At 46.2% G+C, this 25,149-nt stretch overlaps 1 protein-coding gene across 1 annotated transcript; it reads right to left on the bottom strand.

Moving 5' to 3' along the window:
* Positions 1-5,137: 5,137 nt before the first annotated feature.
* On the bottom strand, positions 5,138-24,275 carry LOC126533891 (uncharacterized). The gene is made up of 8 exons (XM_050181101.2): positions 24,180-24,275; positions 20,776-20,945; positions 18,501-18,598; positions 15,753-15,969; positions 13,152-13,331; positions 11,827-11,924; positions 7,691-7,919; positions 5,138-5,298 (listed from the first exon to the last, which is right to left on the bottom strand). The coding sequence occupies exons 2-8, from the start codon at positions 20,872-20,874 to the stop codon at positions 5,272-5,274; spliced, it is 948 nt and encodes a 315-aa protein (XP_050037058.2). The 5' UTR covers positions 20,875-20,945; positions 24,180-24,275; the 3' UTR covers positions 5,138-5,271.
* Positions 24,276-25,149: the final 874 nt, after the last annotated feature.

The following is a 25,149-nucleotide window of genomic DNA, read 5'->3' as shown; positions in this document are numbered from 1 at the left end:
GCTATACGCATCTAACGCCGTTCACAACCTGGTTTTCAAATCAGCTAGCTGAGCTGCTCGTAAATGGTTAAAAGAAACAGATACTTCCTTCAGTATATCTGTTTCGATGGGGGCGAAATGCGAAAACACCCGTGTACTTAGATTTAGGTGCACGTTAAAGAACCCCAGGTGGTCGACATTTCCGGAGTCCTCCACTACGGCGTGCCTCATAATCAGAAAGTGGTTTTGGCACGTAAAACCCCATAATTTATTTTTTTCAGTATATCTGGTCCACCACGACGACGTCAGTGAGGAAGCATAAAAACAGCACGTCACTTGCATTCATGTAAAGATTTACTCAGACGTAACAGGAATGAGATCGCCAAAATACAACAATAACACTGCGCAGATCCAACGCAACATTACGGAGTCTAGGCGAGAGTGAGGGAGAAGTAAACTTTATTGAAGGCGTATTAGTTATATTGCGGCCCTGGCGGAGGAGCTAGCGTGGAGGCCACGTGATCTACGTGAAGCGAAGCTGCCGTGACGTAGTCGATGAAATTTTATAAAACTGCCCATTTCATTCCCGACTACATGGCGTAAAGAAAACTGGCGGGCGCGATGTGCTCGCGCGAGCAGCTATGCTGCGCAATGTGACAATTCTTACATTTTGTTCGCGTTTATTTCGTTTTCTTTATTTACTTTGAATGCATACTGTCCGCTTCTCGGAGAATCCTCCGTTGTGGGCGTGTAAAGCGCGGCGTGCAAATCGTGTCCCGCTTCAGGAATCGCTCCACTCGCGGGCGGATTTTTTGTTTAAGCACACTGGCGAGTGCGACAGCTGACGTCGCAGACGACAGCCGCTCGATGACGTAATCGCAACCAACAACTTACGACGTCTCCGAAATGCAGCGAGCACGAAAAAAAAAAAAAAAGAACGCCAATGTCGTCGCAGGTCACAGCACTTGGTGAACATGCTGTAAATGAAACAGTCATTTTTGACGGCGAGAGGCGGATGCGTTAGCGACATAGCTGCTGCGTTTCACGGCGGCGCATGCTCTGAACGTAGGTCCAGTAAGGTTTTGGCTGCAGTCGCACATTCTGTTAGACAAAGTGTACACAAAAAGAAAAACTAGCGACTTATTTCACTGAGCCTCTCCTGAATTCGTGTTAAATAAAGATTTCGTTTTGTTGAACCTGCTTAGCCTGCTCTAGCGGGAGCGGTATACGGTGGGCGAACTTGACAACGAAGCGACCTGTATAACGAAATTTCTTGCAGGAACCGAGCACTTCGTTATAAAGGGAGTTCGACTGTTCTGCCACGTGCAGTGGGGAATTCTCGCATGGTCGTGCTGTCGATTTTTCTCACCCTAAAGATTCGGTGTGTGTGTGCCGATGAGCAATGGCGACCGAGGGAGGCGTACGTAATTACGTAAACGACGTACGTAATTATCGGCTGATATTATATCGACCTCCCAGTTAACTCATGATATCGAACGATTCGTTTGACTTTCTTGTATTTGGCCTACCCGACTTTTTGGGGGGCAACTTGGCGTGTGTCACCGACGCTCCCGTTTAAAAGAGCACGGAAATTTGTCATACAGAGTATTGCCAGTGCGCGTGTCATTGTACGTAGTATCCAGACATTAAATCACGACAAAGTGCTTTTGACGTATTGCCGGCTAGAAGTTACCTCCAAAGCACACAGACCCCTTACGGGAATTGCGCATGATAGGGCTTCTTTTATGTTGTTACATTTCTGTCTATTTCTTCGGCTTGGTCTACCAAATTCTTTAGCCTCTGGGTATGAGCCCATTCTTGTGCAATCCCACCGAATGGATGTAGACTGCTCTCACGCATGGGAATAAAATCCTTAATTGTACATAGAGGGGTGTCGCGCTTCTTTGTGCCATACTTGTTTTTAGTGTCAATCTTCCATGGACAATCATCGTTCATCACCATCTTCCTCGTGACATGGCTTCGTCGGTGATTCACAGTATGCATGCCTCCTGTTTTGGCGTTTGCATTTCGGCTTATTTTCTAACGGCGTAATGCGCATAAACATACACATCGCATGACATCAAAGTTGTTATCTGTGGGTTCCATAACGACAAACATTGAGGGACATTAGTGGATGTAATGACATTGACAATAATGACAGTGGTAGTATAATGACGCTGACAGTAATGACACTGACAGTAATGAGAATGAATGAACGTATGCAGCAACTAATGTCACTCGAGCGCCATTGTTGGTAACAGTTGTGGTAGTTTAATTTATTTATTAATTTTCTGACTTGTTTATTGTGCCTTTCTCCACCGCGCTTTCAATTTGTATGCATGCGTATGTGATTTCTGGTTGCACATTGGCAGTTGTAGAGCCCAGCGCGTGTTAAAACGCCTTCTATTAGGGGTTGCAGTTATTTGCCTAAACACAATAATGCGCGATCGCGTTTCCGCGTTAACCATATTTAGTATGTTACATGTATATAGTGTCTACAATTTTAACGTGATCTGAGGCTGCGTGCTCTTGCTCAAATCGATGTGCGCTCCGGTTTTGTTTTTCTTTTCAGAGCTTCGTCTTGCCCCTGCAATGGTGAGGTTTTAAGTCCTTAAGCGAACAGCCTTGCGATTTCGTCACAGCTAGCTAAGAAAGAAACCCAATCGAGCCTCTTGTGTTAACGAAAACCGCAAGCAGCTTCTTTTTTTCTTTTAACGTAAAATTCGTCTTCGCATTTCTTTCTTTTTTTTTTTCCTTGCATTCATCGCATGCTCAGGCCGAAAGGTCGGTTGCAGGTCGATGCGTTCACGACCCGGAGCTCTTACTTGTGCCTCAATCACTTCGTCGTAAACGTATGCTTAAACTGTTATCACGCACTCTAATAAAATTTTAACTATTCTTCGATAAAAAGAGCATTTTATGCGCGCCCCACTACCACACCGGCTTCGTAAGTTTCGTGCCCGCGGAATATGCCCTCGCTGCTTTTTCTCCTAATATGGCGCCTTACGAAGGGCAACAAGTCTTTTCCCCCATCACAGGGCGAGCCAGTTAAGATCGCAAAGGGAACGCGCACGATAAATGACGTCGGAAGCCAAATTTAGCGTACGTCTGAGGCTATAAACCTTTCAAAACACGCACGCGCGCACCTAGCTTTGCTATTCATGCAACTTCCTTTCAAAGCTGGAAAGGGCTTGTCAGCAGAGATCTAAAGCGGCGCCAACGGGCTACGATCCACTGCTGATTGATGCGCCGAATTCCAAAACCAGTAGAGCGTTCGCAGCTGCGCTATAAGGGGAGGGGGTGAGGGTAGCGCTTTCGTTATACAGGGTGTTTTTTATAGCTGCACCAAATTTTTAAAAATAGCCCGAGACAGATAGCAAAATTCTAGCCCTTCAGCTAAATAGTTCAGTGAGGCGCGGCCATTACTTCTACGATAAATCAAGATGCTTAATTTAATAATCACGATAATTATACGCTAATTAACTACATTATATTTACCTTACGGCACATATTTCGGTTTACGAATTATAGCGGGTGAGTTCGCAAGGTGACGTGTCCAACTGAAACGAATTCCCTGGAACGAACCAGCTTCGAGATATTCATAGTTTTCAGTGTCCGACGAAAGGCATTGGTGTTCTAGTTCCTTTTGTGGATCAATTGCATAAACTAGGGCTTTCCTGTAAAAAAAAAGTGGAAACATACGTGCGTATGTATACACAGGAAAAAGCATGGTAATATATATATATATATATATATATATATATATATATATATATATATATATATATATTAGAGGCATCCATACAGGAGGTATTCTCGGCATAATGCATCTTTTTCATGGCTAAATAGCATTCTGATAGGACTGTTCGAGTTCCTTGATCATCATCATTGAACGTTTCGGTCAATGTTGCCCAATGAATGTTACCCGTTGTGTTCTTACAAATTAGAAATCGTACCATGTATTTGATCTGGAAGACCTCTGTAGCAGAAGACGTGGCCATACCGAAGCCCTGTTGTGCCGTAGCAGTTCTATTCACCTAACTATATTCTACTGATATCCCAGGAATTAAGTGATGAATCTTCAGAAAGCCTTGAAATTTATATAGCTTCAGTCGAGAGTTAGGGTTCGCTTGTTGAATGTTGCCAGGTTCCGTTTCCAGTGGCGGTTTGTCCGGATCCAGAGAGTATTCCATTTGCTCGTCGCAGGTCTGACCGCCGCCTTGGTCTTGTGCTCTGCAGCCGATTAGCTTGAGAGTCCGATGTTAAGAGCAACAGACGTGATAGAGGCAGTGGCCAAAAACTACACCAGGAAGGCCGATTACGACTCTGGTGAAGAAGTGTCTTGTTGGTTGGACCTGGTTGCAACCAAAAAGTTGCATTTGTTTGCACCAAGACTAGTAGAGTGCCACTGGCTCTCCGCGACTCTTTCTTTCTGCCAGTTTCAGGTGCCGCTCTAAGTGTTAAAGTGCAGTTATTCAAGTGCAGCACATACGCATTGGCACACACCCAGTGAGCCAAGTTGGTGAAAATACGTTTATTGAAGAGTGGCAAATACTCCGAGGCAAATACTTTGTATCCTAGGTTGGCTTCGAAGTCTGGTCCATTGAAGAGCGGCCCATACACAGTGGCCCATCCGCTGCGCTTCAAGCTTGCGTCAAAGATGTTAATTGAAGAGCAACGTGTAGCCAGTGGCATATAGCTGCAGTGACCAAAGTTGACGTCCAGGATGCTCATGGAAGAGCACCGCATACCCATTCACATACCCAGTATCGTGAGAGGGCCATTGCAGGGCCGATACCCGGTGGACCATGTCGACGTACAAGAGAGGTTCATTGACACTACACACGCAAAGTTAACGTGCCCAGTTATCCAGGTTGGTCCGGCTGTTCTTTCTGAACCCGCTTCGCACAGAATAGCAGCCCAGTGCTCCACCTTTTCTACCATAGACTACCAAGGGACCCTAGTCGTCGGGAAAGCGGTTAGGCGCAGACATAGAGACATTCTGCAAGCTGGGGTACGTTACCAAAGGATGCTAGTAGCACAAATAATTTGTGTAGGGTGCTCTCAGGCTTGCCACTATTTCTTCTATCGTTTAGAGGTTTAGTATCAAAGATATCCCGTAAGAAAAACGGAAGAAAAATATCAGGAGAGACATCTGTTGTGGAACAATCGTTTATTGAACACCGTTCTCTTCCTCTGAAGCATGAGGGTTGAACGTAAGCATGTATACGGGCAAATAAGCGCACATCTTCGGCGGCTGAGTGATGCGGCACGGGCCCGAAAGTTGTCCTTTCACGTGGATGGAGAAATGCCTGAGATCTGCAAACGAGTGCGCGGTGAGCCGGCATCAGAGAAAGGCGAGTTGATAAAAAAAAGAAAAAGAAAGAAAGCGGAGAAGCTATTGTAACGTCTTCAGGCGATGCGCCTGCAGTTGTGCATGCCCAAATTGCGGGCCACAAGCAAAAAAAAAAAAAAAAGCATCGACAAGAATAATTATAGATAAAACATATGGCGTGTACATTTGGGACACTTCTGATTCGAGCTTTTTTTCTGCAAGTTTGAATAATATGCATAAAGTGTTTTAGTTAAATCGGTTGGAAGGTAATCTCGAGCAACAGGGTGATTTAGAAATATCGTCCCCAAGCCGCTTTGCGCATCCAAAATCTCAACTCTTTTGTATATCTAAAGGGTGCATTTTGCACATGCTTTTCACGTTTTTCCAAAGATAGTCGGTCATGGGTTCACTTCCCTAGAAATCCTGACATTCGCCAGAGTCCGTCGCTGAATCGAATCCCAGAAATAAATGCTAGAATTTCAAAAGAAATTAAAAAAAAACGTTCCAGTGCCTCGCCAGGATTCGACGTCCTGGTTACGTCGCTTTCTACACGAATTTCATTACAAGCAACTTATTTCTTGAATCACATTCGACAGGTCGCGTACGAGTGCTCCTGCTAAGGTATTAAAGTCGTTTAACAATGTAACTAAGCTGTATCATGATAATTAGTACGCTCGTGTAATGTGTTAACAAATGCGAAGTAATGCTGCTATAGTCCTGTGTCACATATGGGCCATTCCACGCCAACTGTCCCAACCTTGGCGCTCGACCATAAGCGATTTCTTTGAAAAAAATTGAGGACTATGTATTTAAAGCAACAAGTCTTTCTGTAAAACATTTTCGTGAAAAAAAAATTTTCAGCGCCGCTAGGAACATGTGAAATTTTTTAGAAAGCTCGAAAGTACGAGTCGTAACACGCATTGGCAAAAAATTTCCTCTTCTTAAATTAGGTGAGCCCACGATTTTCCATTGAGAATAAAGATAGGCTTTTCACTTAAAAAAGGTTTTATCGATCTTTACGTTTCCGTGAGTTTCTTATACGACACTAAATATGCAAAATTTGGTGCACATTGGGAATTTTATCGCAGAAAAATTATGACGTCACACCGCGTTCCTCGTCGTGGCGCTCGCCTCCGCTCGCTTCGCCAGCTGCGTCGCACGCCTGATAACATGCCGGAGGATTGAAAAGGAGAGCTCGCGTGCGCCGCAACCACAGTTTGAGGCGGCAGTATGGACGGCGGCAATTCTGATAAGCAGGAGGAGGCCTGGAATCGACATCGGAACGAGATGAAGAGGAAACGAATCGCCCATGACACAGACGAACAGCGCGCCGAACTACTGGCTAAACGCCGCAACCTAGCTAGACAACCAGACTAACCTGGACTTGCAATCAAGATTAACCAAGGCTAGCCATGCTATGCATTAGCTATCGCTACCTATATCCTGGCATAGCCGAGCTAAGCCACTGCCAATTTTTTCTCTAGTAAATGAAAGATTATCAATGAACTACTTCTTTTTGCCCGTCAAACAATTAAAAATAGTGTTCTAAGGACGACATTACGAATATAAACCGACTTTCTGCTATTCCGAAGCATCTCTTCACTACATCAGTCAGCCCGCACGCAAGTGTTGTCGACGCTCGTTAAGTGGGGTTAAAGTGACATTAGTATATTAGTATAAATCATTAAATAAGTTACGTATTTTCCACCTAAAGATGGCGATGGGCAAGCTAGACAAATGGCCAGTCTGTAGGATTTAAAACAGAGGAAGACTTTCTCGGCCAGTGGGATCTTGCAATAGGGGCACCACCCTGCCGGAACAACTACGTTTTTTTTTTTTTTTTTTACCCACCGTGGTTGCTCAGTGGCTGTGGTGTTGGGCTGCTGAGCACGAGGTGGCGGGATCGTATCCCGGCCACGGCGGCCGCATTTCGATCGGGGCGAAATGCGAAAACACCCGTGGTACTTAGATTTAGGTGCCCGTTAAAGAACCCCAGATGGTCGAAATTTCCGGAGTCCTCCACTACGGCGTGCCTCATAATCAGAAAGTGGTTTTGGCACGTAAAACCCCATACTTTATTTGTTTACGTTTTTCACGCTCCTACTTCCTCTGAGGAACTGGGGCAGGAGCCCGTCCAGTTCCCATATAAAATAAAGTTTTTCTACTACTACTACTACTACTACTACTACTACTACTACTACTACTACTACTGCTACTACTACTACTACTACTACTACTGCTGCTACTATTACTACTACTACTACTACTACTACTACTACTACTACTACTACTACTACTACTACTACTACTACTACTACTACTACTGCTGCTGCTGCTGCTGCTGCTGCTGCTGCTGCTACTACTACTACTACTCACAATTTCCACGTTGTGCGTTTGCAGGTTTCGGGTAACCCTGATGACCTTGAGGCTTGGCTCGACAGTGCTTCTCACCAACGGTACCGTAACCGGTGGGGCCGGAACGGGTGCGCCGACGAGCGAGATGATCATTTCGGTGGCACTTAACTTGATCACGACCGTCATCGGCTTGTTCTTCTGCAGTCGCCTTAGTATGGCGGCCACCTGGCCGTCATAATACACTTTGATCCTGCCAGCGACGAGGTCGTGAAAGAAAGAAAGAAATGACGGCCACTTGAACACGAAAGCGACAGAAAATAAACAAACAAAACAAAAAAATCTGTGGCGATTTAGCGGTAAATTCGAGAGAAATGCGTTTACATTGCGTCGCACCTCTTCGATGTCCCGGATCCATTATTCCAACCGCGTTCACCATATTGCAAGGTGTCCTTCAGGAGATCACTCGACACACGTCCTGCCCTTTCCAGGAGCGAAGTGCAACTGCTGGTTGCACTATATATATATATATATATATGTAGTCATATCATAAGAAGCCAACAAACACTGACACCAAGGACAACATAGGGGAAATTACTTGTGCTTGATAAATGAAATAAAGAAACGGTCAGTTAATGGAAATTAAAGTGGATGGAAAAACAACCTACCGCAGCTGGGAACCAAACCCACAACCTTCGCATTTCGCGTGCGATGCTCTACCAATCGAGCTACCACGGCGCCGTTTTCCCATACAATTTCTTGGGCATTCATGTGTCCTAGTATAACTCTGGGAGTGTTGTGGGTTCGGTTCCGACCTGCGGCAAGTTGTTTTTTCATCCATTTTAATTTCCATTAACTTACCGTTTCTTTATTTCATTTATTAACACAAGTAATGTCCCCTATGTTGTCCTTGGTGTAAGTGTTTGTTGGCTTCTTAAGATATGACTAATAAAATCGGGCCCCTCGGTTAACCCCTTTCTTCTCGTTTACATATATATATATATATATATATATATATATATATACTTAGATAAATTCAACTAGTTCAATAACGCACTTGCGCCAGGCGGAGGGCCGGCCGGAAAACAAACGGCGGCTGAAAGGCTTTGTGTTTCCGTTTCCTCGTAAGAAGCATTACGTTTTCTCGTGCATTCGAATTACAGACCGATGCTGCCGTGTATGCAGGTTGTGTACGTAAGTCGTACGACACAAATTTTCTGGCGCATTTTACTTGGAGAAATTCAATTACTTCAATAAGGCACTTGCGCTAGGCGCAGGGTCTACTACAAGAATGAAGATGCATGCTGTGTTAAAGGTGACCATAATGCTCGTGTACGGCCAACCCAACGCAACCCGAAACATCAAAGCGCCAATCGTTATTAAAGATTTGCGTCAGCCACCGGTGTCGTTGTCACGCCGTTCAAGTCTGTAGGCTTGAAATTACTGCGCTACGCCTGCGCTAGCCTTCTATACGAAGCCGATGACGTTGCCCAACACAGCGATCACTGCGGCTGGAACCAGCATGATGCTTATAAGCTCTTTGATTCGGCAATCCCTCTTTTTGACCTGCATAGCAGTGATATCCGAATGAGGGATCGCATAAAAAAGAATCCCGCGGCTATTTGTGAGGAGGCAATTTCCGCAAGACAGGTGATTGCATCGTGGAGGACGGGACGGACAAGACCAAAAGAAATCGGTTCTCCCCTCTTTTTCTTTCGCGAGAAACGAAAAAAAAAAAATGCGGCAGAACCCATCTCACGATGACTGTCGGCGGTAATACGTCAGTTCAGAAACAACACAGCCACACAAGGTATTGCCACCGTTCAGACGAGTTACATACGAGGCTGTACTGCAGCAGGACTCTTCTTTCGCGCTTTTCGAAAGACACTCGGCGCCATCTAGCGCCGCCGCCACGAAGACTGCACGTGACCTCCGAAATCCGTGGTGCGCCGGTGCGTGCGAACGCCGAGAAACGCGTCGTGCTGCAACCGGGCTCCTCTCTAGCGCTTCTTTCTGGACATGCTGCGCCATCTAGCGACACCGTCGAGAAGTCCGCGCCTGGCCTCCGAGACAAGAAGCGCGCCACGCTAGTGCCTGCGAAACGCTGATAATTGCTGCCTCGCTTGCCGCACACTCAGTGGCACACACTCATGATGCATGTTGGCGGCGAACAGGCTCATTGGAGACCAGCAGAGACCGAGTGGCAAATACCCAGCATATACCACATAACATGGTCACGTCAACGAACTGACGTAGTCCCAATCATATCGCACCCAAGCGCGGAGCAATGGGAGGAGCTGTTGTCCAGCGACCGCTGCGAAGACCAGCTAGGTCTAGTGCGGCATGCACGACGGACAGCAGAGGCCAGTGGAGCCCTGGACTGAGGGCAACCGACCATAGCGATAGAGGATCGGACGAAGCAGCGGGTGAAGACCTCCGGGGAAGACACAAGGAGGAAGACTCCCCTGAAGAATCCGCCCCAGCCGCCGAAAAACAATTACTAGAGCTCTGTAATGTTTTCAATCACACACTCACTCGCTCGCTCGCTCGCTCGCTCGCTCGCTCACTCACTCACTCACTCACTCACTCACTCACTCACTCACTCACTCACTCACTCACTCACTCACTCACTCACTCACTCACTCACTCACTCACTCACTCACTCAAAGACGGCGTCAGGAAATTTCTCTAACCGCGGCACCTACCCAGTCCCGCGACTACAGTGATTCATGTCGGCGTGAAAGAGGTTCGTTGAAGACCGAGCGGTACGTACGCAGACGTTGCCAAGTGCTCAATGAGACAAGTTGGTCAATGCGTGCGTGATGTACCCTAAGAATGCTATCTCATTAAAAAGAAAACGGGCTAACGCCCCAACAGGACCTCGCATGGTCACGCCACGTGGTTGGACAGTGTACTATATCGAACCAACAGATCTATAACCCTGCATCCACTACTGCTTCGGACCCTCGCGCAGACCACGGGCGGTCACTCGACCATTCGGCAAGTGCAATTCATACTCTAAGGCATGCTGTTATTGCTACTCGAAACTATTTTATTCGTGGGTGGAAACCTGGTCCAACAAACGAGATAGTTGCGCAATGCATCTCTACAGATAACGTTTTGAACGCCTGGCTCAGTAAACACCATAGTTATTTCGTAGCAGAACAGTATACCAATGCGTGTGGGATCCTCGTATGTTTCGCCACTACTCAATGCTGCTAAACCACAGCTTAGAACTGCAGCAAGAATGGTGCAGTAAGCTCGCATTGGTGAAACGAACTTTCAGAAATACGAAGCCGATCTCTGAGGCTGACTGGAGGCTCAGAGGCGCGCGCCCGTCACGCCCAGTGCCCCACCCGCGCGGACGCAGAAAACTGCGGCCACGCTGGGTTAAATTGCTTCAGCACGCGCCTCACAGAACCGCTTTCCCGCGTAGAAGACGCCCCGTCATACTTAAGAGACCGTGCGACGCGAGAACGGCCACCAGAAACTGCAGCTGAACTTGTTACCTGGCATACTACACGGGGAGCTCTCACCCAAGCCAGCAAGCAGGCCCACTGCCCAAAGATGGCGCCACAGCGGGCGCAATATGGTGACACGCGTCACCAAATTGGTGTCGCCCATGAACAATAACAAACAAAAAATCTATAGAGTCTGTGCCTGCAGAAAGGACGTGAGATTACAGGTGACCAAAAAAAAAAAAAAGCTTATGAACTCGCTTACGTGCTGAGTACGGCTATAAGGGTTATAATTTCGATAGCTATGAGGGTTATAATTTCGAACGCAAAGTAATCATTCCTACTGAAACGCTACGCGCTTCCAGTTTCATACTTTTAATGGCACGGAATTGCCATCGCTTCCAGTAATCAGCGTCGCGGCCTAACGCGTACCTTTAGGAAAAGGCTATGCAGATTTAAAAAAAAAAATTGTTTTACAAATTTTAACTAGATTTCGCAGAAAAAAAATGCGGGTTCAGGCACTTCGAATTGTAGGTGTTGTATTGCGCTACAATATACATTATAAGAGGTCCTTCAAAGAACAGTGAACAGTCCCTTCAAGAGAACCAGAGCCATTGCAGTTCTGGCAGTTTTTTGTGTGTCTACTTTAGAAATAACGCATCTCAATCGATTACTTGACTGATTGATCGAAGCAGCGCTTACTCTCCCGTTCGATACTCGCGCATGATGCATTTGCCGGAAATCCGCATGAGGACATTGGAAGCCAAGACGTACTGTGCGGGAAGCGTATAGCTGTAGTTCTGCGAGGAGAAGAGATGTCTTGATTAGAAAAAAAGCGGCTGTGATTGCCGAGCACAATAAAGAACATTACAAATGGGCGTATAATTAAGCATTTCCGCGGAATATAGGCAACCCTTTGTACGCTCAAGAAATCTGGAGGCTGCTGTCAAAGAGTAAACTGCATGCGTATAGTTTGAATACCATGTACATTCGTGCTAGGAGAGCACTCTTCTTTAAGGCGAAAGTCTCAAGTACGCCTCGTGGGTCGGAAAATACGTTGTCCGGCGTCATCTAAACATTACAGGGTTCTTACAGGGGGTGGTTCATGTCGTTCCCAAGGCTATCGCTTTACTTCATAACTCACTTACTTGGTGCATGCATATACATATCACGCAAATGGAGCCCGTATGTAGTCCTATAACCACAGTCAGGGTCGTCATCGCACCCGCTCAGACTCGTCAGCAGACGCTTGTGCTTATAGTCGTCCCCCATGCCATTCGTGATGTTAGATATGTATTTACATATGTATCCGACTTCCCAACAATGTCCAAACTTAGCGCTTAGAATCAAATAGCAAACACGCTTTTTTTTTCTTCTTTCTTTTCTTTACGAATTTGGGGCTGACAAGTTGGGGGTGCTGTTGTTGCGTAAAAGCGCGGCCTTTACTTGAGTGAATACGGTAGTCGTTCTTCTATATAAAAAATTTAAATAGTCATTAAAGGTCCGTAGACGTTCTTCTGGAAGTTCTGCGGAATGCATACATATCGACTCGGCCTATCACCTTAGATATTTCGTTGTTCTTGTTGACTGGTGCCTAGAGTCTTTCTGCAAACAGTTACCTCTGAACTCCATGGACTAGAATAACTTTGTACGCAACTTTTGTTCAGAAAGAGTATATACTGGGTGTTTTTTCGTAGACCATACAGAATTTTTTTAAAAGTCACCTGTGGCACGTACCATAATCTTTTGTTCGTTGAGCTGGATTACTCAAAAAGGCGACATTACACGAACGAGAAATCAAAGTTCTCAATCGACCTATTAACAAAAAAAAAAAAATACTAATTAGCTCCTAGGTTAATTGCTTTAAGGCACATATAGCAATTTACGAATTCCGGCCGCTGAATCCGCCCCCTCCCCCTATGCTGACAGAAACGACACACGTTTCCCCTCAAAATGAATAATAATAATAATAATAATAATAATAATAATAATAATAATAATAATAATAATTATATCCCAATACAAACCTCTTCAAACACGCTCTCCCATGTTGGGGAACTGTGGTGCACTTCGTAGACGGTAAAGCCGCGCAAGGTTTTGCTTGTGTCTCCCGGGAACAGCTCGCCGGGTACAAGGCGCGCACAGTCCTTGAGCATAGTGCCGGCGGGCTTAGTGCCCGTGATAGAGGCGGACCCATCCAGGTAGAACTGCGATGGCGGAGCGCCATGGCGACGCGTGCAGCAACAGATAAAAGAATGAATCGTGTTTTTTTTTTGTTTTTTTTATACCACGCTGCTGAGACCTACGGTGCGACCACCCCGAACCCGACCCGCATATTCTACAAAGAAAAAAGAAAAATGCCGATTAACTTTCATGAGAAGTTCGACCCACTTCCAATAGAATTTCTCGACATCCTGTTCTAGTGACTCTTGTTCACAGAGCGTCAAAAGAAGTCGTCTGCTCACCGTTATTTTGTCTGCAGAAGGCTTTCTTAGGGACGTCGTTGGACATCGTAGATACCACATTTCTTTTTCTGAAAAACACATCTAAATGGCGTGTGCCTCGAAACTGAAGGTACTTTTACTGCGATAGCAATTATGTGGGTACCACAGGCGCATTTCTGCCGTCGCCGTCGCCGTGAGGCTCCATACAAATTCCAAGGCGGATAACACCGTCGTCGCACGAAAGGCAGTGGTGGGATGGGAGGGAGGGGGAGGGAGGGGGAGGGATGGAGTGGCGTTGAGCTCCGGCCGTCAACGGCGTATTTCGCGACCGGTAGCAAGGACAACTGACGATCGCGGCTCAATCTCGTGCGTCACACATGGAGGACAGCGGGGAGGCAACGCGGGAAGGAGGGGGGAGCGGGGGGGGGGGGGGAGTTGGCTTCGACTCCTTCGCCAACTGCGGCGCGCACTGTCTTGACAGGGACCCGCAGACGTACGGCTCATACCTTCGTGCGCGATGTGTTCTCGCTGCTCTTTCGTTGGAGCGATAGACCGCACGAAGGTCACTTCGCTCGCTGCTGCTGCCGTGCTTTCTCACACTAGCGCTTCGACAGCGAGTGTCCGCGCGCTCATCGAGTGTGATGTGTTCAAGTTTGCTTACGCGCGCTGACCCCACGCTTGTTAATTCAGTTAGCAGGCGAATGTTTCCAAGTTTATGCGGCCGATAAATCTACTATCCTTACTTTCGTATAGCTGTCTGTTATTTTGCTATCGCAGCCGATGCTTCGCGTTTCGAACGAAACTCCGACTTTTTTTTTTGTAATGATAGTTCTAAATAACTTTTTAAGAAAAAAGAATTGGAGGACGCTCAAGCTTCGCCTTTATGAACTGCGTCAGCGCGCCGTCGATCTCTCTGAGCAGAAAGGAAATGGCCTATCTGGAAAAGGCTGGGTTGCGCGTGCGACGATTTTCACTCGTGTGAGCCGGTATAAATACCATGCTTTTCTGAAATAAAATTCAGTTGATAGTTATCGCATGCGCTGTCCTCTTTCCTGTCCCTGTCAATCCACCGCTATTACTTGAATTGATGCAACGAACCAACTAGCCCAAAAGTCTGCGCTCCTGAATCAATCTCTCTCCCCCTTCTCTTGCATTCTCAACTGCGGGGTACAAGGCGTACCTCAGCTGTGATACGTTCTTAGTAGGATGCGTCATGACACGAACCACACAGGGAAAAACAACGCGGACAGTAAAGAACGTTACTCGCAACGCACTTTGTTTCGCGTCTTAGCTATAGGGATGGGCGAATTATTCCATTTTTCGAATGCGAATCGAATATTTCGCACTAACTATTAGCATTCGTACTCGAAGAGGAAGTGTACGGTATTGTCGAATATCACAAAATTACTGGTGTATTTCGGAAGACCCTACTGTTAAAACCTTTCCGCTGTTCTCCATGTGGATGACAAAGTGTCACAAATTACCAGAGATGAAACAACCACAAAAGCTTTTGGAGCAATGAAGAAACAAAAATGTTTATTGGAAGCCTTGGTTTAGGTTTTGCGGGGGAAGCTTACATAAACAACTTGTAATTTTTGCTTGTATTATGTCACTGAATTTTTTTTACGATCTAATGACACGCAGCTTTATTTTTATGCTATAACCACTGATACTTTCCTAGCAAGGGCTCTTTCACAGGTGTCTACTGCGAGCAAGTCGTTCGATAGAGTTTTTTTCCCGCCAACTTCAGATCTCTCTTTTTTTCAGCCACCATTTATTTGTCGTTTTTGGAGAGCTAATCATTCAGCAGCCATTCATTTTTGGAGAGCTTGCTTTCAACAAGGCTCTAAAAGCGTTTGAGATGATATTTGTGCAGTGACCAATTAGGAGTCCCGTGTTTAAAAGTGATCCTTTGTACCCAATACATGTAGGAGTCTTCTTTCTTTTTTCTCTTTCTTTTTGCACTAGTAAGTACAAACGTGGTACCTAACTATATCGGAATACATATTACTGTTGCGAATACATGCTTTTGACTATTAGACATGCGATTCGATATTCGATACTTACTATCGGTGTTCGATGCATACTCGAAGAACTCGACGTTCGCCCCACCTCTATAGTCTTAACACATCGTATCTGGCACGAACCAACTAACCCAGCCACAAGTGGGGACGTGATACGCACCTCGATCGAGTCATCGGCCTTCCACTCGAGCTGGATGACGTAAGGCTTGCCCGTATCAAGCTTGGTTTTATTCAGGGGCAGGTCCTGACGGTGGTGGTTGTAGGGGTACTCAAGTAGCTTGGTGCCCGCGTACAGCTTGCCGTCGACGGGATCGCGGCTGACGTAGAAGTACCTGTTGCTGTCCTCGAGTGTCTCGTAGCAAATCTCCATGAAGCTGCTGCAAGGAGCACGTAGCCGGGAGAGTCCTTTGAGCAATTTACATAGCCTCCGAAATCGTGGGCGGTGCCATTTTCATTGTTTGTTACTTATGCGCTAGCAGGTTTCAACTTATAAGGAATCTCTAGCTCGGGAGCTCCTATATAAACACGTGGAAGAGGAGAAATTGTTTGAGCAACCGCTGAACTAAGTCGGAGGAGGTTTGCTGCATTTACGAGAAAAAAAAAAGTTAGAATCTAGTGACTGCTGGTAGTAAATCTTTGATTGAGACTGCTATGTTTTTATAAACACTGCTAAAAATCACAAGTTTTCAGGAAAACAAGCTATCAAGTTTAGCGCTCTGTAACTAGGCAATGAAAATCGATATCGCAATTCTGCAAACTGCATCTAATAGTACATGTAAAGCGCACAAGCTTTATGCACTGTACATGCCACTCCAATACACCACCAATATGTGAGTAGTTATCTTGCAAAACCTTTATAAACATTGTGACAAATTCACGTAAGATAAAAGTTAATATACCAAATTTGTCCGCATTGGATGTTCTGGCGGATTCGATTTCCAGAGCTACGATAGCTGGTGTAGGCGCAAAGCTGCAGGTTTGTAAACGTCGTGCTTGTGATTTTTTTATTCAAATTTTCCTATCTGCGGCAAATTCTGCACACAATTTCAGGCATGAACTATATATATATATATATATATATATATATATATATATATATATATATATATATATATATATATATATATATATATATATATATATATATATACAACTGAATTGGCGTTCCAATCCTTAAACCAGAGTTCCTAGGCATCTAATTCACTTGTCAAACAACATAGTTTGGGCTTCGTGGGGGTGGCGGGGGGGGTAGCCGCGTGTATAGCCCAGCGTTTTGAGCGTGCGAAGCTGCGACCGGCTACGCCAGGATTGCCGACAGTGTGCAACCTGTACAGTTCGGCACGATTGAACGGGGCCCCCAGCATCGCTGGCGGCGAGCTCGATCGGCAGCCGTTGTCTTTGCGCATGCGCACAAGTGCGCGACGAGCGAGCTCTGTTTCGATTGGCGTGTAGGCGCGCACACTCTCTTCAGTCTAAAGATCGCAACATATGCGCAATGTTAACATATATGTTAACATATGTTAACATGTACGCAATGTTAACATTTAACATATGCGCGAGGTAAGTTCTGCTTCGCTTAGCCATGGAGTGAATTGTCCGTTGCTTCTCGTGTAGGGAACAGAAACAATAGAAAAAAAGAAAACGAGGGATCTGCTTACAATGTCAACAAACATTTGCGCAACATGGTGCGCCAGCACATATGGTGCACCATGTGCAGGTTTGGCCTGGCGGTGCGTCGCCGGATCGCAACTGATTACTGACCGCTCTCTTCGTATCACCGCCTATGTGACTGCTGTGTGAACTAATGAAAGAGGAAAAAAGAAGGATGTTTCTGTGTAAACTAATGTTAACTAACCTGTTGCGCGAATCTGAACTAATTTTGCATGTTCCTCTATAGTTGTAGTATCTTGCCTTTTAACTGGTCCAAACTGAATTCCCTTCGGAACTACCCATTTCTCTCAGACGCCCATACGAGATGCACTTGATTCATTAAAACTTCTTTCTGGGCGCGTTGGTGTATACTTGACATAGAAATTGTAACAGCGCCAATACACGCATCCACAAAGTAACAAGGACAGAGACACAATCGCTTTATGTCGGGATGCAATTGCTTCCACGTTAGCGCATTTTCAGAATGAGCGCCCACTAATTTGCCTTAATTAAGTGTGTCCAGGCTGCAAGCAAGCAAAGAAGGCGTACCGAAATATGCCACCCGCTAATTACAGCCTCACTCTGGCGCCTACGCCTTGTGCTTATTGCAGAACGATTTACTGACGTCACTCGGGAGGGCATGAAACTCCCAAACGTGTCGACTTTCGCCGATGTACAGTCAACCCCAAATATTTGCGGACCACGGTATCTCGCAAAAAGTTGAATTTCCGAGTAGCCTGCAAAAGTAGGCAGCAAAACCGGACATCAATACGTCGTTCGCATATACTGGCACCGGCTGGAAATGCGAGCATCAGGCTCGGTTGTGGGGCTGCTGGGATATTGAGCTTTGTCATATTCCTTCGTCCGTAAAGTTTTGTGGGAGACTGTACCATACGGGGAGGACCCACGTTGTGAGCCGCGTGTATCCGGTATAACAGCTTCGTTTAAAGATAAATTGAGTGCTGTGGAGACAGTTGCATCACAAACTGCATCATACCACACCGGGTATAACATGGAACTACATGTTGCAACATGCCTAGGCACTGGACGTTACCACGTGGGCGCTAACAAACTCAACGCAATACTATCTGAAGTTCGCCGCAACGCTTTGCTGTAAATGTCGTACAAGCAACAGGTTACTGTTCCCTCCACAAAACCAATCCTCGCCCGAAAAAAAAAAAAAAAGACAGTACTGTCTGGAGCAAAATGTCTAACTCGTAGAAAAAAGCGCGGGAGTGTATCTGGTGGGGAAGCTTACTCAGGCAAAACTTCAACGACGATTGTGAGCTTTGAATTTTTCGCAAATTTCTGGCTGAGTTCGACTCTGAAATCCTTCGTGGCCGCACTGAATGGTTCCTGTAACATAAAGACAGAAAAAAGACGAAAGCGCAAACGCATTGCGACGTTGGTATGCAAATGATGCGAATCTTTGAGACTATAAAAAAAGTTGATACCTATGCTTTTGTCTCTCTGTTTATGTGCACTTAATACACGAATGTTTAACATGGCTGAAACGCTTAAATTCACAAGCTGCAGAATGTTAGCATGACAGGGGCGCAACGATGTTTTGCAATTGATGCGGCGCAACGTCTTTTGCTCTTTTTCTTGCACTAGTTCCATTATTCATGGACGCTACAAGTGCGTGTGAGGTAGAAGAGACAGGAGGACTCTGAAGTAGGAAGCGTATCTGTGCAAGTTCACCGCCTCTCCCCCCGTTACGAACACGCGATCTGTAGCTTCACCAATTGTTGACCTGGCTCAGAAGTCTTTCCAATCTTCGGTGAGAGACATATTACCTTGAGACCTTACGTTTCAGCCATAAAGTAGAAAACCCAGCAACATTTGGGCTTGCGAATGTTGCAACCACCGCATACGATTGGGGGCATCTAGAGGGTCGAGCTAGCGTGCATTTGATGACGTATGCGCAGGCCAACATTCCTATGCTATACCGGAATACACGCTCCAAGTCAGGCGGATGCCGTACTGTTCGACACCAACGCAACGATGTCATGAGCACGAAGGTGGTGTATGATGCTGGTGGTGGGAAGAACTGTGACGAGAGGTGTTACGATGACAGTGTCGCAGTGACCCATACCCATACCGGTTGTGACCAATACCATTTGTGGGAGATTATTATTATTATTATTATTATTAAACTTATTATTATTATTATTATTATTATTATTATTTCGTAGACATTCCGACCTAACTGCCAAGGATCAAAGTGGTATGTAATTTGGACATCTTTTACCAAAACGCTCGTGGACATCGCACCAAAGCACGCGAATTTTCCTGCAATGTCATTTTGTCTTCTTTTCGTATCTTTTGTTATTTCCAAAACTTGTCTCTGCAGTGAAATTTCACCTTCCGACTTTTTTGCACCACACTACAAAGTCTTCCACAGTGACCGGTAGTTCAGTGGATCTAAACAAAAAAGTGGTGGAGCCCTGATTGCTGTTGACAGTTCACTGAGGCGTGTTCGGCACAAAGGTTAGAAAGGGTAGAGAAGTCGATTTGGCTAGAAATCAGCCTAGCGTGCCGTGAAAAAATTAATTGGATCTTTCTCTGTACCGCCGAATATTTTCCCCTGTCTCGTTTGATGAGGTCATCTCTTTTACTGAAAGTACCCATATCTCCCCCTAGCAAGCACAAAGTAATCCTTCTTGGTGATTTTAATAAATTTGAAATTGATTGGAACACGCTTAGACATTCCCATTACAATTATTACAGAGAGAATAAATGCAGCCTGTTATTGGAGTTTCTGTCCTTTTGTCTCCTTCAGTAGCATTACTTGATCATCAATTCCTGTTCACTTTATCGTAAGCTTATTGTAATTACACTTTATCGCGAATGCAAGGTTTTGGCCAGAAACTGGATTCTTTTTCACAACGGTGTCGTATTCTAAAACCGAATCCTTTAATTTGCGCTTTGTGTTTACCCCATGACAATGATAGTTTTGTTTCTCTTTTTACCTTGAATACTCGCAGCTTGCAAAAAAAAAAAAAAAAGAAAGGTGATCAGCTGACTACGGATCTGAAAGATGTGCTTGTGAAGTATGATGTGTTAGTGTTAACGCAGATGTGGTTTGCACGTAATCCTTAAATACTTGAGGCTTGAAAAATATAGAGACACTGCTCAGTTCCTAAGTCACCAACGTGGAGGCAGTGGGTCTGTATACTTAGCGAGGGAAATTGTTGGTGACGTTATGCCTGATTCTGGTATTCCAAATTTTGATGTTGAAGCGTTGTGTATCAACGTGCATGCTGCTGTCCAAGTGATTTACCGCCCTCCACGTCGATCTCTCTACACACAAGGATGTCAACATCATCTTATATTAATAGTAAAAACACCTCCTAATTATTCGATGTTTGATTCGATTCGCTTTGCTTTTTACTCTAGACAATTCACGCTCGATATTGTCTCCAAAACTTACTATTTCGCAGCCACCTCCCTGCTAATTAGTTGCCCGACTGTTTGACTGATCGATTGATTGATCTCTCGCACTACTCAACCTGGCGCAGAGACTCACTTACGTTGAAGTACATGTGCATGCCAAATTCTTGGCGCGCCGCTGCTATGACTTTCTGCCCACCGGAACTGAGCTTCTTAGGCGCTGCCGGGAGTAGAGACATCTTTCGTGGAAATGGCGGTGGTGGTGCACCACAACTTGGAACTCGACGGCGTCGATGGCTCTTGCGGCTGCCTGCGATTTGTTAGAGAGAGATAGAGAGAAAAAAAAAAGAAACTGTGCGGCGAAAAAGAAATGCGCAGATCCGACGCAAAGTTTAGAATCTACGTGAGTCGAAGTTTTCGTGGTGTGGTTATAATGAAATCACCCCCTCCCCCCCGAAAAAACAAAGATTGCCCGTTATATTCCTGCCTCATTAGGTTCAAAGGGAACTGGCACACGTGCGTGGGCCCTACGCATTGTGAAAACTTCGAAATCATCGTCATAATCAACACGCGGCAATCATCTGAGATAGTTGGCCTTGGTACAATTAGAAGCATACGCACGCGCGACGACGATTCTGGGCCTACGTCGTATTTGGATGTCGAGAATGGCCGATCGGTCGCACGTTGGTTTGGACGCGAGGCCAATAAGGAGTTACTTTCGCGAATACGTAGGCAGAATGGTTTCAAGTGTATAAACTGCAAGAGAGTGAGAGAGAGAGAGAAACATTTATTCGGACCATCGAGGTGGTTGCTCTTGAGGTCGAGTGGGTGGTGTCCTCATTCCAGGACTCCACTGGCCATGGCTGCTCGACGTACTTGCTGGACGAGAGCTTCTTGTCCCGCCAGGGTATCGCCGGTCAGCTGTACCTCCCACCGCTCAAATGACGTGCTAGGCGTCTTTAAGTGTTGAGGTTTGCCCCCGCACCCCCCCGAGATGTGGAAGAGTGCAGGGCGTGTGTCGCCGCACCAGGGGCAGATGCCGCGATATGTATGTGGGAACATTTTACTGTATCTGTGTAGGTTTGGAAATGTGTTGGTCTGAATAAGTCGGAGAGCAACGGCATCTTCAGTGCTAAGCTTTTTGTGAGGCGGAGGATAAATCCTGCGGTTGAGTCGCTGGATCTCGAGTCGGTCGCAGTAATTGGATGGCAGGGGCATGAAGGTTAAGGGTGGGGATTGAGACGATTGGTCTTGCCCCGCTCGGTTGATTAGCGCTCGAGCTAGGGCGTTCGCCCTTTCGTTCCCCTCCAGACCCGCGTGGCCCGGCGTCCACGTGATTTGATGGTATTCTTGCAGCCTCGGGCTTAGAATCTGAGCCGCCAGCAGCGGTGTTCGTCCGTTCGTAAAGTTACGGCAGGCCTGTAGCGAGTCGGTAACGATATGGACTTCCCTGCCTACCCTGTCTTCTTGCTTTATTACCAGCGCCGCGGCTATGGTCTCAGCCGCAGGTGGGGTCTCTGCCCTGACGGAGGCCGCGAGGGTCAATGAGTTGCCTCTCCCGTTCACAGCGGCTACCGCGAAGAGGCCCCCTACAGGGTACGCCGCCACGTCCACGTACGTTACGTACGGGTCACCCTTGAATTGTCGGCGCTGTCTGTCGACACGAGCCTTGCGTCGTCCTTCATGGAGTTCATGACTCATGTGCTTCGGTATCGGGTTCGCCTTGATCTTGCCTCTGACCTCAGGCGGGAGTGATCATTGCCCATCGAGGGCACGGAGCTCTGTTGCCGTTCCGGTCCGGTGGAGGATGGCTCTGCCCGCCGCTATGTTCTGTAGTCTGGCCTTTTGCGAAGCCATAACCACGTCCGACAGCTCAGCGAAGGTGTTGTGGATCCCGAGGGCCGCTAACTTCTCGTTTGAGGTGGTGACAGGGAGACCCGGGGTCGTTTTGTACGCGCCTCTGATGATGGCATCGACTTGTTCTTGGTCGCGTTTGTTTAGCGAGTGATAGTGATACAGCATGCTATACGTTATTCTGCTGATCACCAGAGCCTGGACGAGGCGAATCGTGTCCTCTTCTCGCATGCCCTTGCGGCTTCTTGTAATTCGTTTTACAATCCTGCAAGAAACGGCACCGCACTGGCTCTCCAGCTAGGTTAGAAGAGCTGATGCACATGATTGTTTCTCTCCTCACTCCTGGCTGGTCTGGTATGTTTGTATAATGTATATGTATTAATTGAGTAAAGGCAATAAAAACGAAAATAAAGTATACGTGCGAGTGAAAAAAGAAATTGTGGCTTACGCCAGACTGGATGTCCTTATTGGACGCTAGCACGTGCTTGCCCGACTTTTGAATGTGTTGGCAACCTTAAATTTCTGTAGCGCATTGATTTCTAAAAATTCTCTTCCAATGGGATAAAGGAAAGAAATCATTCTCGCTTTATGGTTAGAGCATCGGGCAACTCCGCTGAGGGGCCGAGGTTCGAATTCCGACGAGAAGCCGACCAACCACCAGGAACAACACAGGAACGGGCGCTTAAGAGCTGCGCTCTTAAAAAAATATCATGACGTCATGGACATTGGCCAACTTTAGTAAAGCGTTCCGACCTCTTGCGCGTCTGATACGTGTCCTTACAAAGGTTTCGATGCGGTTTGTTACAACACAGACCTATCTTGGAGGCTGTGCAATCAAAGTCGTGGTTTGGCAGATCCTGATAATTCTACCTCAATACAGTCGCTCGGGTGTTTCATGTGGGTCTGTAGTTTATTTACTCACCTTACCGCGTTTTGGCGTTGCTTTCTCGCCGTGTAGACGTACCTGGGGATCTCTCACACAGCTGAGGCGCGGAGGAGGTATCAACGGAGAGCAACTGTGACGTTAGCCTGGTATCATATAGTGGTTCTCGTTTACACGTTAATGGTGCTCTCAGAGATACAGTGCTTCCCTACAGGACAATTAGCAGCGTCTCGATTTGTGAGTGCAATTGATCGTGTAGCTTCAAGGGGTGCACACGCGTTAAGCCTCAAGTGCTACTTTTCTTACTTCACAGATGTGCACTAGAGCGCGTATTCACGGCGTATATATAAAATTTAGCGTAATTTTTTTGTAGGAATAAGATAAGTATGCGATGCATCACAAGCTCATTTTTTTAGGATTCTCTGCACCTCCCAGAAAGGCAATGTCGTATAAGGTTGCTCATTACTGTTAGTTAACTAATTTCAAGCCAGAGACGAACCGCCGGTCTTTGAAACTCATTCTTCCCGACATGCATTTGGTCTTATTCACGTAGAATGATCGGTCACTGCTTTTGAAACCTTCGTGCATGATCGCTGGGACACCCTGTACGGGCAGAACGTAGAAACGCCTGCCTCTAGATGAACGACGGCTATAGGTCATCGCGAACGCGCAACGCCTCCTAGAAGATACGATGCATTACTTTTTTACCGTTAGGCTACGTCATCTGGCGCTGCTGTCGGTATCGAAAGTTTTAGAGCCCGGTATTTAGTGCTTACACAGACAAGCTAAAACCTATCTGCTACTTACTCTTCAAGTTCACGGAGCGAATAGGCTTCCTCGTCGAGTGGGCCGCAGTAGCTCGGTGGAGCGACGCGCAAGGTAAGCAGCAACTGTCGGCTGGGGTGGGGCTTCACGAACTGCCACTTCTTATATACATTGAGCGAAGAAACAATTGAGAATAAGTCGTTCCTACGTGAAGGTCATAAAGAATGCATTCGCTGGCGCCGAACTCGTCAGTGCTGATCTAACGGGGCGCCTTTCAGGCTGCATTGCCGGCTGGTTCCCGCGTGCTTCGTGCCCGAAACAAAGGCCGTCTCGACCAACTACCGTAATATGCCGGATTGAAGTCGATGACTCGACAGCATTTTCTCAGGGACTGGAAGTAAACTCATGTTAAACACATACTAAAGAGGAAGATCTACCGGAATACCGGTGCTAGCATATGCATTCTATCGGCACTAACATATAGAGCAGAAACTTGGATGTTAACGAAGACCCATTAGAAGTACCGGGCAAGGAGTATTGAAATGAGATTGTCAGGCGTAACGTTAAGAAACAGCGGTTTGGATCGGATAGCAAACGGGGATAGCCAATACTCTGGTTGACATTTGGAGAAAGAAATGCAGTCGGGTATGTCTTGTAGTGCGTAGTGTGGATAGCCGGTGGCCTATTAAGGTTATATAATCGGTGCCAAGCGAAGGTAGGCGCAGTCGACGACTGGTTGGCGTGACGAATTTAGAAAATTGGCAACCGTAAGGTAGTGTTTTTCCCAGAGATCTCGCGCCTTGTCATTATGCTCTCAAATTTCCAAATTTTTTCACACCACCTATGTAGTTCAATCCCGTCTGCTACGGCGTTTCCCTTCTCTCGGTACCCATTCTGTAACTCTAAATGACCACCAGTTATCGTTTCTACAGATAACATATATTCTGTTCAACTACATTTCTACCTCTTAATGTAAAGTAGAATATTCAAACAGCAGTCTTCCCATCTCTTA

The sequence above is a fragment of the Dermacentor andersoni genome, chromosome 7 (genome assembly GCF_023375885.2).
Source record: "Dermacentor andersoni chromosome 7, qqDerAnde1_hic_scaffold, whole genome shotgun sequence".
In the NCBI taxonomy this organism is placed as follows: domain Eukaryota; kingdom Metazoa; phylum Arthropoda; class Arachnida; order Ixodida; family Ixodidae; genus Dermacentor; species Dermacentor andersoni.
This window is presented reverse-complemented; position numbering and strand designations above follow the sequence as displayed.

Excerpts from the sequence above, each read along its gene's own strand:
- LOC126533891 (XM_050181101.2), bottom strand. The coding sequence starts at position 20,874 with ATGTCTCTACTCCCGGCAGCGCCTAAGAAGCTCAGTTCCGGTGGGCAG. Across the intron at positions 11,925-13,151 it reads GGGAGAGCGTGTTTGAAGAG|AACTACAGCTATACGCTTCC; the intron begins GTTTGTATTGGG and ends TTCTCCTCGCAG. Across the intron at positions 5,299-7,690 it reads AAACGCACAACGTGGAAATT|ATCTCAGGCATTTCTCCATC; the intron begins GTGAGTAGTAGT and ends ACTCGTTTGCAG.